This window comes from Triplophysa dalaica, chromosome 24, assembly GCF_015846415.1.
Source record: "Triplophysa dalaica isolate WHDGS20190420 chromosome 24, ASM1584641v1, whole genome shotgun sequence".
Lineage (NCBI taxonomy): Eukaryota > Metazoa > Chordata > Actinopteri > Cypriniformes > Nemacheilidae > Triplophysa > Triplophysa dalaica.
The window spans coordinates 9,627,613-9,640,612 of NC_079565.1; the positions used below are offsets into that span (position 1 = coordinate 9,627,613).

Below are 13,000 nucleotides of genomic sequence, written 5' to 3' on the forward strand. Positions count from 1 at the left end.
AAAGTGGTTCTTGTATTGTAATAATAGGGGAACCACCTTTAGTGCAGTCTAGAACCATATTTTGGTGCTTCAGTTGTTCTTTGTGATGACTGATGTGCTATATAGAACTGCTGAAGAACTATACAGGGGATTAATAGGTTCTTTATACGGAAACGGTGCTATATAGCACCTTGGTTACCCCAAAGAACCTCTCAAGAACCACTGAAGCACCAAGATATGGGGCTAAGTAGCACTAAAAGTGTCTCCCATATTATTTTGAGCAAAGAACCACTAATATAGCACCATTTTAGAGTGTAATTCCGTGGTAAAAGTAAGATTTTTTCAATTATTAAAACACCATTTAAATAAATCAGCAGAATTTACTTGTTCATAGGTGTTATTGAAATCCATAAATTTTTGGCGACCTGTCTCCCTCTCAACAGATGTTCTTCATGAATGCAGACTGCTGAACAGCAGAGCAGCCCATGTGATATCACAAAATGAAAGAAGCATCTGTCTCAAGAACCAACCAAAGCAGTATGCTGTTTGAATCTGGGGATTCAATGACATTATGTTTCCATTTGCTAAAAATACATGTTTTCTTTTTAAACATCCATATGCTTGATACATCACCGGTGCCAGAAATCCAAAATGCTCCATGTTGCCTGCCGTGTGAGGGTTAGTGACTACACTAGAGTCTTTTTTTGGTTTTCCAACAGAGAGAGACTACCACTGTTGTTATCCCTAATCCAATTTAAACAACGTCTCAGGATGTTCAGAATCAAACAAATCCACTCTGCACCCCTAACACAACTGTATTCTACATATGCTTTAAAATGCACTTAATTATGCTTACAATGCTGCTATTTGTATTTTTTGTAATAGTGATGCACTTGTTTTGTTTATTCCTAAAGCTTTCCCATGATGCACTTGCTGATTAACATTTTTCCACAATGTTTTTTGACTTTTCATTGTGGATGCATTTTTGAACTTGTATGCACCTGTTTGTTTAATACTTAAGGCTTCTTTGTTTTTCTTTGCTCAACCAGCGTTTTCCTTTTCACTGCATTTATATTGTATAATAAGATATTTTGTTTGCCTTGCATCTTTCCATTTTCTTTTACTTGGATAAACACTTGCCCAAAAAAAAATTCTGTGTCTTTTGTTATGCTTATTTTCTTATTTATTTTTCGTTTCACTCACCAGAAACTGAAAAAAAGGTTTCATTGTAGTGATATTGAAAAATAATTGTGACGCTTGTGGAAAGTGTGTTGCGACATCCAGATCAGTAGGGGGAGTAAGACAAAGAGTTGACCAACTTTACAGTCGCATGTAGAAAAGCCGACTTGCACCAAGGGTCGCCAGGTTTGGTGTAATCCCTATTTTAAAGTAGAGAAAAATGTAAAAGCTTAAAAGATGTATTTGTATATTTATATTTTTCTGATCTAACTGTTGTAAGCCATTGTAACGACTCCATACACATTCATAAATCAACTTTTAAATGATTCAACCCATTTCAATCACCCACTTTTTGAATCTCCTTAGTATCGCTTTTCTATGCTGTTTACAAATATGTTTTATTGTTAAATAAATTATAAACTTATAAACACTTCGGATGCATTTTATTAAAGACACACTTACGTAAAGTAAAACTTGTCTTTATCATGGTCCTACACATTCGCCTAAAGGTGTATAATATCTGGCAACCCCACATGCTCATAGTGGAGAATGAGACACCGGATAGCTGCATTGAGTTTAGTAGTTGCCAGATCTCGGTTAGCACAGGATGGCTGGAAACGCGTGGAGGTCAACGGTAAGGACTATTTCGTATGACACATTAACATCTTATTTATCTTCGTTGTATTATTTCTAACATGACGGTACATAAGGAATGTATGTAAATACGTCACTTATGCTGAAACGTTGCGGTGGGATAGAGATGCCACAGCGGCCCTGTGGTGGTGCTGCATGCCCTTCAACAACAGCCTTCACACCTTTAACACTACTAACTGAACTTCAACGTCCTGAAGTCAACAAATCTACATGTATGTTAATAAATAAGAAAGAAATGTAGCTGTAGGACTACTGACCTCGTGGTTAACTTAGTGACGCCTGCGCGTGTCAAACGACTGGTGCTTTACCGCAGATGTTGAACATTTTCCTGCACTCTTTCCCCAAACAAGCCAAAATTCAGTTAACTCATGTAAGATAGGCAGCCATAGGATGAGGTTGTGTGAAATTAAAACGTCATTCTTACCTTTTCCAGCTGATAAAACTTCTTGAGAGATGCGGCGTCGGGATAAATGAAGCGAGCAGGTCAACGGAAGTAAGAGAAGCATCAGCGCTAACGCGTTAGCTTGCACTGGATCCATAGTTCTCAAAGATGGCAAATCTGACGCGGACATTTAGATGCGATAGATTTGAAGGAATTGATTTTGTGAAACCAGTGCAAAACTGTGATCTTACTGTGTTTGGAGAAGCATTAACACCAACTAACCAATCTCCCAATAGGAATCTGCTGGATGAAGGTCACCTCGTCATGTTGGCTTTATCCATTTGGTTGATGATAACAGAAAAGCCCTTTTTTAGTTTATCCTGACCTCTTATAAGATGAATGTTGGCACAAACTACATATCATCAGAGCTGATGGGGTATATCAAGCAAGCACCTTGCCATTTTGCTTTAAGTCAGCCCTTAATATAAAATGTGTTTGCAATATTGAAGATTTTATTTCGCTATTCACAGACCATCAAGCCAGAATGAGTCACAATGTTTAAAGATGTATCAGTTATAGTGGCCGCAAAAAGTATTCACACTGATAAGAGAAAATAAATAATCCGGTTATTAGGTCACAAAGGATCAAACCAAGTGACATCTTCAAGCAGCAAGTTGTCTTATGAATGAGACTTTAAATGCATTTACGTTTTAAGTGTGGATTAATTGTACAGAATCTTACGAGCTCATTGGCATCACACTGTTTGTTGTATTATATCAAAGATGTCCCCTTCAGATCTGCTATCTGCTATTGAGGGGTTTGTTTCAAAAATTCCATCAATTTAGTGAGAGCCTTTACAGTTCCAGACTCATATTTGAATAGGTTTTGATGATATTCTATGCTTTTCTGGGATTTTTGAAATGACCCATCCTACACCTGGTATTAGTCCTTAATAATATATCACTTAATATATGTCAAAAAGTAATATTTGAAATAATCTGTTTTTATCAGGATGGCCTTAGACTGGTCCCTCATATAATTCAGCCTCCTCATGCTTGTTGCTATGGTGATAGTACAATGCAGTACATTCAGGAAGCATTTCTGAAGATCAGTATGTTATATTTGTTTGCATGCAGAACGCTAGCTTACTCATTTTAAGCTCATTTTAAGGTGTTACGAGCAGTCTCCGTTCGGTATAACTTCTAGTTTATTGATCTGTTTGTCTGTAACGGTCTTTGCAGGTGTCCCGTGTGATGGGAGCTATGAAGAGTCAGACCCCGCAGCCCCGGACCTTCTCCAGAGGGGTAAATCATAACAGATTATCTGCCATACCGTGTGACCAGTGACTGTCAGATGCAACAAATGCTTATTCATAAACTTACTGTGGCTAGCAGCTAGTTAAACTTGACTAACCGAAAATTTCAAGCTAATACAATTTTTTATGGACCTTGGTCATTTGTACCATAACATTAGATCACCAACATCCCTTCTGGGAGGCACTTTTTGACGACTTTGACATTTAGCAACGACCATAACAAGTACAACTTTTCAGATGCTGTGTAACAAGATCAGTGTTAGTCAGGTTACACCGTCTCATAGGGCAGTCACATTTTTAGAGGAAAGAAGTAAATGCGTTTCCATCTCCCATTTTTCGCATTAACCACCTCAAGCGAGCGTAATATCTTGTTTACGAATTAACGCTTTTATTTTGAAATTTGGCATTTCCATCACTCGTTTCTGATGCGTAACTTCAAAATGCACATAAAACGAGGGTGATGGAAACCCGGCTATTGTAAAACAAGGTATTTATGAAACATTAATATTTTTATCACTGACCTTCTGTCATTGTAAGTGCTTAGAGTATTTATTTTATCATTTTTATTCTGCAATTCAGTAATTGTTATACTGTTTATATACTCCATTAATTAGACTTTTATTTGTTACTATATACCTGTTTACATTTAGAGGAAATCATTTGTCATTCACAGTGTAGTTGACTTTATTCTAGATGCATCATAGAAAAACACTTAAGGACAAATTATACAAGCTTAGAGACAAGTAAACAATCAGTTTTACTTGTCCTGGAGACAAAAATCTTTAATGTCCAGCCCTTGGCTTTACATACGACTCCAAAACATTCAGCTTTCAGAAACTATGTAGTTGTGTGACAGGTTTATTTACCACGCTCAAGGGTGAAGGCGTTGGTCTGTTGTTTGGGGAAGACAGAACCTGTCAGTCCCACACATGACATACAAAGCAATAACTCAACACGCATGCTTTTTGTTGCCAGTGTTGTAGACTAAATTTAGTCAGTGTTGCTGTTCTGGAGATGTTAATATTAATTAATATTCTGTCATACTATTTCTCTATATACTCACTCCTATGTGGCTCCAAAATGACTTTTTTGCTTCTGTGGGACACATGGGATGTTGATGTTGTAGTCTTTTTTTTTTTTCAATGAAATTGAATAGGAACTCATTCTGTCTAACATCATAGGTTTGAAACAACATGGGGGATGAACCAAGATTCCAATTGAATTGAGTTTTTCCTTTATTCTGTGCTTTGATGACAGATGCAAACAGTAACGTTAATTCCTGGAGATGGAATCGGACCCGAGATCTCCACTGCAGTAATGAAGATATTTGAGGCAGCTAAGGTACGTTTCTATTTTATGCACTTGGAATGCAGCTCGCGCTGCAAGTTATCATCTTGGTAGCCAATTCAGCATTGTTTTGTGCAGATTCGTCATGTTTTTAAGTCAACGTTTGCCTGTAATGTGAGCTGAGCAGCTATATTTAAAGGTACAGTAACCTTTGCTTCACACCAAGGCCCCGATTCAGTGGGAGGAGAAAAATGTCACTGCCATCCAGGGGCCAGGAGGCAAATGGATGATTCCTCCTGAAGCCAAAGAGTCGATGGACAAAAACAAAATGGGATTAAAAGGTCATTTGGATGATACCCTTCATCTTTCGTCATTCAAATCCTTTATTTTCTTACTGTCAAATTTCACCTGTATTTTCTACCGCAGGGCCCCTGAAAACACCCATTGCTGCCGGTCACCCGTCCATGAACCTGCTGCTGAGGAAGACCTTTGACCTGTATGCCAACGTGCGTCCTTGCGTGTCCATTGAAGGCTATAAGACGCCCTACACTGATGTCGATCTGGTCACCATTCGGGAAAACACAGAAGGAGAATACAGCGGGATTGAACACCTGGTATGGTATTAGCTCTAACTCTCATCCCATGTCTGTTTTTTGCAAATCTAAGATTCTATTTCAAAGCCCCACAGTTGCACGAAAAAGCAATGCAAACTCTTTACGGTTCAGAATTATTCATGAAATAAATCTCACTCTTGAGGTCCTAACAAAGTTTCTCAAACTGGTTTGACTCAGGAAACACGGTTCACATGCTTCTTATTGCAACTGTTTAAGCTTATTTATACTCTTTAGAGCACCGGGCCCCCTTAGGATGACCTTTGTGTAGTAAGAGAGATCTTTCCCAGCAGCTGATTGGCTGCACAAATGTCAAAGGTTGCGTTATTGTCATCAGCACCTGTGCCGTCTAATGCTGTTTTGAACAGTTTCTCACGCAGCGCTAGCGGGAGTTCAGTGGGCACACGGCTCATATATCAGGGCCGTTTGTTTAGTAGGTAGGTGCTACACTGATGTCATAAATCAGATGTCTCTGGTCCCACTTCATCGTGCGTGACATGTGAAAATGACCTTGGTTGGTTTCATCGTGTTTCATTCATGCAATCTTTCCTTTGTCTTTGTATGAGCAATATCTATACGTAAACGCTCAGGGCTGAGCATTGGATATTAAACATATTTACTTGTTAATGTCAGCAATATGACACTTGCTGTGCGTACTACAAATTTTTACAGTAGAGAGTCATTTTTTCCATATGCGAGCTAACCTTTTCCAAACCTGAACAAAATAGTTTATGGTGTTTTATTTGTGGTGGATATGATCTCAGTGGTGTTTGTGACTTCTGTTGTGTTTTAGATTGTGGATGGTGTTGTGCAAAGTATTAAGCTGATCACAGAAGACGCCAGCAGACGCATCGCTGAGTACGCCTTCGAATACGCCAGGAATAACCAAAGAAACAGCGTCACAGCGGTTCACAAAGCCAACATCATGTAAGTTTCGCCTTAAAATATTGACGAAGATTTTCAAGATGCAAACCGAAATGGTAGATTTTGTGTGATACTGCCACAAATAGGATTCTTTGTAGTTTAAATCTTGTCATTCATGTCCAAAGACAAACAAAACGCTTAAGATTTCAATTGTAGTTCTGTGCTATAGGAGAATGTCCGATGGTCTGTTCTTGCGGAAGTGCAGAGAGGTGGCTGAGAATTTCAAGGATATAAAATTCACAGAGATGTACCTGGATACAGTCTGTCTTAATGTATGTAAATATTTATCTAAAGGTTCTCATAAGTAATGTTATGGACTCGCTAACCGTGTTTTGGGACTCTCCACTAGATGGTGCAAGATCCCTCTCAGTTTGATGTGCTGGTCATGCCTAACCTTTATGGTGACATCTTGAGGTGAGTTATCAGAATATAAAGATTATATCGGATTTGCTCTGAATTTAAAATGCATCTTATTTTTCCATATTCATGTATTTTAGTGATTTATGTGCCGGGCTGATTGGCGGTCTTGGAGTCACACCTAGTGGAAACATCGGAGCCAATGGAGTTGCTATATTTGAATCCGTATGCATTTGATCTTGTTACACAGCCTTAAAACTGGCACCGCAATGTAGTCAAATAACATAATTGTGATGCTCTCAACATTACACATGCATTTTAATGCTCTTTCACTCTGTTGTGACAGGTACACGGAACCGCCCCTGATATTGCAGGCAAAGATTTGGCCAACCCCACCGCCCTGTTGCTGAGCGCCGTCATGATGCTGCGCCACATGGGACTGCACAGTCACGCTCAAAAGATCGAGACCTCCTGTTTCGACACTATACGAGACAAGAAAGTAAGATTCGCACCAGTCCTTATCATTGTAAGATTATTTGCTTTTTAAGAAAAAGCTTTACGTTCACGTTGAATGACTGTTTTGATTATTTCTGTCACAGGTCCTGACTAAAGATCTTGGTGGAAACTCGAAGTGCTCAGAGTTCACGGGGGATATTTGCAGAAGGGTGCTGGACATGGACTGATAATGTGGCTTTGTCGAATATTAATACCAACTGTGTTTGGATCTAATCCATAAAGGACAGACACTCAAAAAAAGTTAATCTTCGTATCATTCTCATATCAGCGCACAATTCTACTATCTCCTAAGTGTCTATGTATTTTCTTCAAAACCACAAAGCACTGTCTTAAACTTGTCATTCGGTGACCGTATTTGTGAGCTGTTTTAATCTGTCAAAAAAGGAATTGCGTAATCTATACTCTATTTATTGACTGGATATTTTCTGGGTTGATGTATGTAATTTGCCACCCTGTCGTGTGGTTTCTGACAGAGTAATCTTGTGCAAATGAGAATAACAAATACATAATGCTAACCGTTATTTTAATGATTTCTGGTCTTTGGTTGTAAGAATGGTAAATGTATTACAAGGTAATTTCTGAATTCTATGCTCCAGATGGGTTTTAACCCTCTATTGACTTAATAGTATCAATCATTTCACAATTGATGCATAAAGACATGAATGTAGTTGAAATATAAGCTATTTTCATGGGCAAAATAATGTATCTCTTTATTTTATTATATTATGCTTGTTTAGAATTTCACAAAACACAAACACATTACACTTCATATAAAATTTAACGTTTTGAAATACAACCCAATATTATATTTAGTAAGGCCATAAAAATGAAGATTTTTTTAATATAATTTCTATAAAATGATAGAAAACACTTTTCATTCTCTGTAGAGACTCTCTATTTCATTGTGATACTTCAGCAACACCACAGGGCGGCTTAGTTTCATTGTAGGTCCTGAAAAGAGATAAAATATTATGATGTATTGTTCTAGCTTTAATATATGTGAAAAGAAATATTTAGCCACAGAAAACAACCAGTAATATTCACATTCCATGGAAATCTACAGATGGTTTCATCGGTTGCAAGTGCTTGGTCAGAAGTTAATTTCTGGTCTGTGTTCGGCTTTAATTTATATAAATATTTGGTTCTGTATTAATTGTATTCAATTATGTTAAAACTACTTAGTTATTGATGTTTTGTGAAGATCTACAGGAAGTGAAGTCTGGGCTACATAACATTTAAGAAACTGTCTATAGGAGAAAGCTTGTGAAAGGTGTAAAAACGTGCTACTAAATATTCTTGTAGCTTTACAGATCATTTCTGTGAATAGTTTTTCTATGTAAGCATCCGTGTTTTTGGTATCTTCTGTATATAGCCTACAGACAAAAATACTGATTTATATCAGAATTTCAGAGTCTCACATTAACACTTAAGATTTTGACTTTGATCAACTTTAAACATAAACGTATAAACATTTAAATGTAAACATTTCACTTTCAAATCACATAAACCCATTGTCAATGCATTTTGCCAATGATTTTTGATCTGTTGGGTGAGGATATTTATGAATATATAAATCTGGTAAACCTAAAGGTGAGTATACAGTACTTACCAAGTTCTCCTCCAAAAATTGAGAAATCTTTTTCCAGTATGATCCATTTCTGAATGCGCTGGGCATTTGACGTTGCTCTTGAATTGACCCGTGCGATACCCTCTTCAATAGACTGGTACACCAGCTTGTCTATTCCTCCGGTGATGTCTGACACTTTTGTTACCTGACTTCCTAACCGTTCACAATATTTCACAGCCTCTAAACTGAGAATATCCGTGGGCTCCATTGTTTTTGGATTAGCTGTACACTTTTATAGAAAGAAAGAAGTTTTAATGGTTTATTGGGTGGATTGTGTCTGTGCTAGGCAAAATTTACCTTTAGTGTTAGCAACATGGAAAGAAATTTCCTCTTGTCTCCAATCAGCATGGCGTTGCTGATAATGGGCAGTTCCTGTTTGACGGCATCTTCTATGGGAAGAGGGGGAATATTCTCTCCTCCAGCTGTGATGATGAGCTCTGAATGAAAAAACCTAAGAATTTCATCGAGATATGATTCAATCCTTAAATAAAACATGTGTGTATATCACCTTTTATTCTTCCAGTGATGTAAAGAAAGCCATCTTCATCCACCCTTCCCAAGTCTCCAGAATTGAGCCAGCCGTCTTCATCCAAAGCCTCCTTTGTTTTATCCTCCATGTTAAGGAAGCCCATGAACACATTACGGCCCCAGAAACACACCTCCCCAATGGCGTCAGCACCTACATTTGCTAGTTTATATCTACAGCCTGGAACCACCTTACCACAACTACAGAACAAGTTAAAAACAAATATTATGAAAATGAGCATTAAAGGGAAAGTTCACCCAAAATTTAATTTTGTCTTCATTTACTAATCCCCAAGTTGTTCCAAATCTGTATAAATGACTGTGTTGTGATGAAAACAGAGAAAGATATTTGGAAGATAGTTGTTCCCAAACAGTTCTGGGGCACCATTGACTACCATTGTAATTTTTCCTTCTATGATAGTCAATGGTTGCCAAGAACGGTTTGGTTACAAGCATTCATCCAGATATCTTTCTCTGTGTTCATCATAACTAATACATTATACAGATTTAGAACTACAACTGGAGGGAAAATAAATAATGACAGAATTACAATTTTGGGGTGAACTATCCCTTTAATGGGTTTTACAAAGTTCAACTTTATTCTACATAAAGAACTACAATCTTTGACTTGGCTGAAAGATTGAAAGAGAAGTACCTTTGAAATCTGTTTGCATGTGGACTGGACATGAAGTGTGGACCCGAGCTTTCGCTCATGCCGTAGGCTTCATACAGCCGTAAGTTAAGGCCGAGGAAGAACTGAAGTGTTTCGCTTCTGATAGGAGCCGTCCCCGAGAAGAACTTCTGACAGCAAGAAAAGCCCAACTCGGCACGAATCTTCTGCAAGACCAAACTATCGGCGAGCGCAAAGAGGAACGATTTCTCCTCATCCCTGTTGTGAAAACAATGATCAGAACATCATTAATATTATGTAGACAACTGAAAGTCTTCGGTGTGGTTCCACCGTCCATACTTTGTGAGGCTTTGATTCGCCTCCAGGCTGACAGACATGGCCCATGTCACCAGTTTTCTCTTCACATATCCAAACTGTGAAATCCCCTCTTTGATCTTTTCCATGATTTTCTCCCAGACACGAGGTACGCCCATGTGGGACGAAGGGGTCACTTCTCTTAGTGTGTCTATTAAACTCCCCTTAATGGTGAAAACAAAACTAAATCAGAATAAAAGTTCACTTTTATCCGGTATAATAATTGAAATTCCACATTTACCTTAAGTGCATCTGGCTGAGCAAAGTACACAAGCTCACCCCACTGGATCCCCGTCCATAGGTCATATATCTGAGCGGCAATGTGGCTCAATGGAAGATAGCTGACTATAGATTCTTGCATGGTCTCAGCCGGCTGCATATCTCCAGCTCTGCTGGCATGATGGGCAGTCCATGTGATCTGCAAAACGGAGAAATCGTCGATAAACAAAAAAAATACATTTGAACTCTGTGAAAGACACAATAATGCTTACGTTGTCATGGCTGAGCATCACTCCTTTCGGCACACCTGTAGTCCCAGACGTGTAAATGAGAACGCAGCACTGATTGGCTCTCTGGCTTATGATGATGTCATCGAGTTCTTGGTCTGCAACTTCCCGCCCCAGTGCCATAAGCTCCTCCCACTGTTAAACAACATTAAAAGTCAATGTAATCATTTGGGTGACATTGTGACCCGCTCGAACTCACATTGGACACTCACCGAATAAACATTGGGTAACTTTTCCGGTAAATATCCTGAATATTGTACTATGGCTTTCAAGTGCGGCAGCTGACCCTTTACCTATAAAGAAAACACAAGCATTAGGTTTCTCAGAGTATGTTCTAGAAAAACATAAAGACCTTATATAACTTTACCTGCAAAATCTTCTCCAACTGCTTTTGATTTTCCACAACAATGATATTGGCTCTGGAGTCACTTGCAACATAGAGGCAGGCGTCCGGTGAGTTTGTGGTGTAGATGCCCGTCATTATACCCCTGTCAAAAAAACTATGATGTTACTCGGCACATCTACCTCTAATTTGGTTTCCTTTCACATTTCAAAATATTTAAAATCTTAAAAAGTTTCCCTGGATTGAACCTGATACCCTAAACTCATTGACGCCGCATCCATTAGGCATCATGATTTTACATTAGCAAAATGAATAAACGTTTTAAATACATATATATACATATATGGTTAACCATGGCATAGACGCGTTTTAATTGTGTTTCTCACCCTGCAAAGACAGTTCCAACAGCAGATATAAACCACTCGGATGAATTGAACCCCAGGATGGCTACACCGAAAAACCTCTCCAGACCGAGCTAAAAAGATTATTGAACATGCATGTAATACTTATTGGTACATTCATGCATACAATAACTTAAAGGGATAGTACAGCCAAAAATGAAAATCCTCTCATAATTTACTCACCCTCCTGTCATTTCAAATTTGTATGACTTAATTTCTTCTGCAAAACACAGAAGAAGATATTTTGAAGAATGTTGGTATCCGAACAGTGCCGACATCACTTTTAATGTATGGACACAAAATCAAAGCAATTTAATGGGTACTGTTTGGTTACCAGCATTGATGATAAAAGAAATTTCATTTTTGGGTGAACTATCCCTTAAAGAAATGCAATTATTGTGTAAATTCTTATTTTATTTCTAAAACAATGAAAATGAAATGAATGTGTCAATGCCTGTATATTGTGAATCTATACTTTTTCTTAGATACATTGTGTGTGTAGTTGCATTCATTAGTTATGAGGAGATTATCATCCAGATCACCTTTAAAAAGCTTTTGGCCGCCATTCGACAGAGGTGATAATATTCCGAAAAGGTAATTTTTTCCCATTTGTCTCCCCTCTTGGTTGCCAGGGCAGGCAGGTTGCCGTACTTTTTAACCGAGCGCATAAACATCTGATGAACTGTAACGGGTTGTTCTGGACAGAGTTCATCTATTCTCAGCTGAACTGATCCGCTGGCCTCTGTGGTCCAAAGAGATTGGGCCGGTGCCAATTCTGCACATTCCAGAACCTCATCGGCGCTCTTTTTACTCTGCTGCATTGAATAGGAAATGACCACAGCAAAATACGTAACATTTCAATCATTTCAATCATTAAATTTGTAAACTCAAAAATCTTAATTTTGCTGTCTATGATATGGCCTAGCTCGCATCACAATAACTCAAAGCAAAAATCAAATGATATCTACTTACAACATCCATATTTCACCGTCTGCTCCAAAGGGTCTGTCATGGGCCCCTAATGTAACCAGTCTGAAACACAGAATGGGGACGTTGCCCTAGAGGACACCAGACTCTGTCTCTCTCTGCTGTTCACATGAATCACATGGTGAAACTGCTCAGCAGCATTGCAAGTTCATAAAATGACACGTCGCTTTTACCAAGTAATAAAACTCCGGCAGTCTTGGCAGTTAAAGTGCTCAATACTTGAGAATTTCCAGTTCCCATTGATTTTGGAAACGTCTTTACACCAACAGAGGACACGTTGACATTGGTTTAAACAAAATAACCAGCTTGATCCTCATTGTAAACAAAAGTGACAATATCACTGAAATGATATTATTTCCGTTGCTTATTTGTTGCACATTGTTATGTCCACTCACTTGTCTGCTAATCTTTCCAAACAAGAC

At 38.3% G+C, this 13,000-nt stretch overlaps 4 protein-coding genes across 5 annotated transcripts in view; 2 read left to right on the forward strand and 2 right to left on the reverse strand.

Annotated features, from left to right (window-relative positions):
• Positions 1-1,514, forward strand: part of lrrc61 (leucine rich repeat containing 61) — a 3,931-nt gene extending 2,417 nt beyond the window's left edge. The window contains exon 9 of the mRNA XM_056739911.1: positions 423-1,514. Coding sequence (XP_056595889.1) covers positions 423-529 — 107 coding nt within the window. The 3' untranslated portion in view covers positions 530-1,514. The remainder of the gene's footprint in view (positions 1-422) is intronic.
• Positions 1-2,295, reverse strand: part of cib2 (calcium and integrin binding family member 2) — a 26,943-nt gene extending 24,648 nt beyond the window's left edge. Inside the window, exon 1 of the mRNA XM_056739913.1 lies at positions 2,237-2,295. The gene's annotated coding sequence lies outside the window, so the exon portion shown is untranslated. The remainder of the gene's footprint in view (positions 1-2,236) is intronic.
• Positions 1,687-7,725, forward strand: idh3a (isocitrate dehydrogenase (NAD(+)) 3 catalytic subunit alpha). 2 transcript variants are annotated; one of them, XM_056739909.1, is made up of 11 exons: positions 1,687-1,792; positions 3,436-3,498; positions 4,767-4,850; positions 5,023-5,137; positions 5,223-5,410; positions 6,201-6,334; positions 6,501-6,603; positions 6,681-6,745; positions 6,829-6,913; positions 7,035-7,187; positions 7,288-7,725. In XM_056739909.1, the coding sequence occupies exons 1-11, from the start codon at positions 1,766-1,768 to the stop codon at positions 7,369-7,371; spliced, it is 1,101 nt and encodes a 366-aa protein (XP_056595887.1). In that variant the 5' UTR covers positions 1,687-1,765; the 3' UTR covers positions 7,372-7,725. The 2 variants fall into 2 exon arrangements, with proteins under 2 accessions (XP_056595887.1, XP_056595888.1); XM_056739910.1 differs by lacking the exon at positions 1,687-1,792 and adding an exon at positions 2,251-2,305.
• Positions 7,726-7,902: 177 nt separating this feature from the next.
• acsbg1 (acyl-CoA synthetase bubblegum family member 1) lies at positions 7,903-12,696 on the reverse strand. Its single transcript, XM_056739907.1, has 13 exons — positions 12,564-12,696; positions 12,134-12,406; positions 11,577-11,665; positions 11,215-11,335; positions 11,060-11,140; positions 10,833-10,982; positions 10,583-10,759; positions 10,327-10,505; positions 10,012-10,245; positions 9,340-9,557; positions 9,129-9,268; positions 8,814-9,060; positions 7,903-8,155 (listed from the first exon to the last, which is right to left on the reverse strand). Exons 1-13 carry the CDS (start codon positions 12,570-12,572, stop codon positions 8,079-8,081), a joined length of 1,995 nt encoding a protein of 664 aa, XP_056595885.1. The 5' UTR covers positions 12,573-12,696; the 3' UTR covers positions 7,903-8,078.
• Between the last annotated feature and the right edge of the window lie 304 nt (positions 12,697-13,000).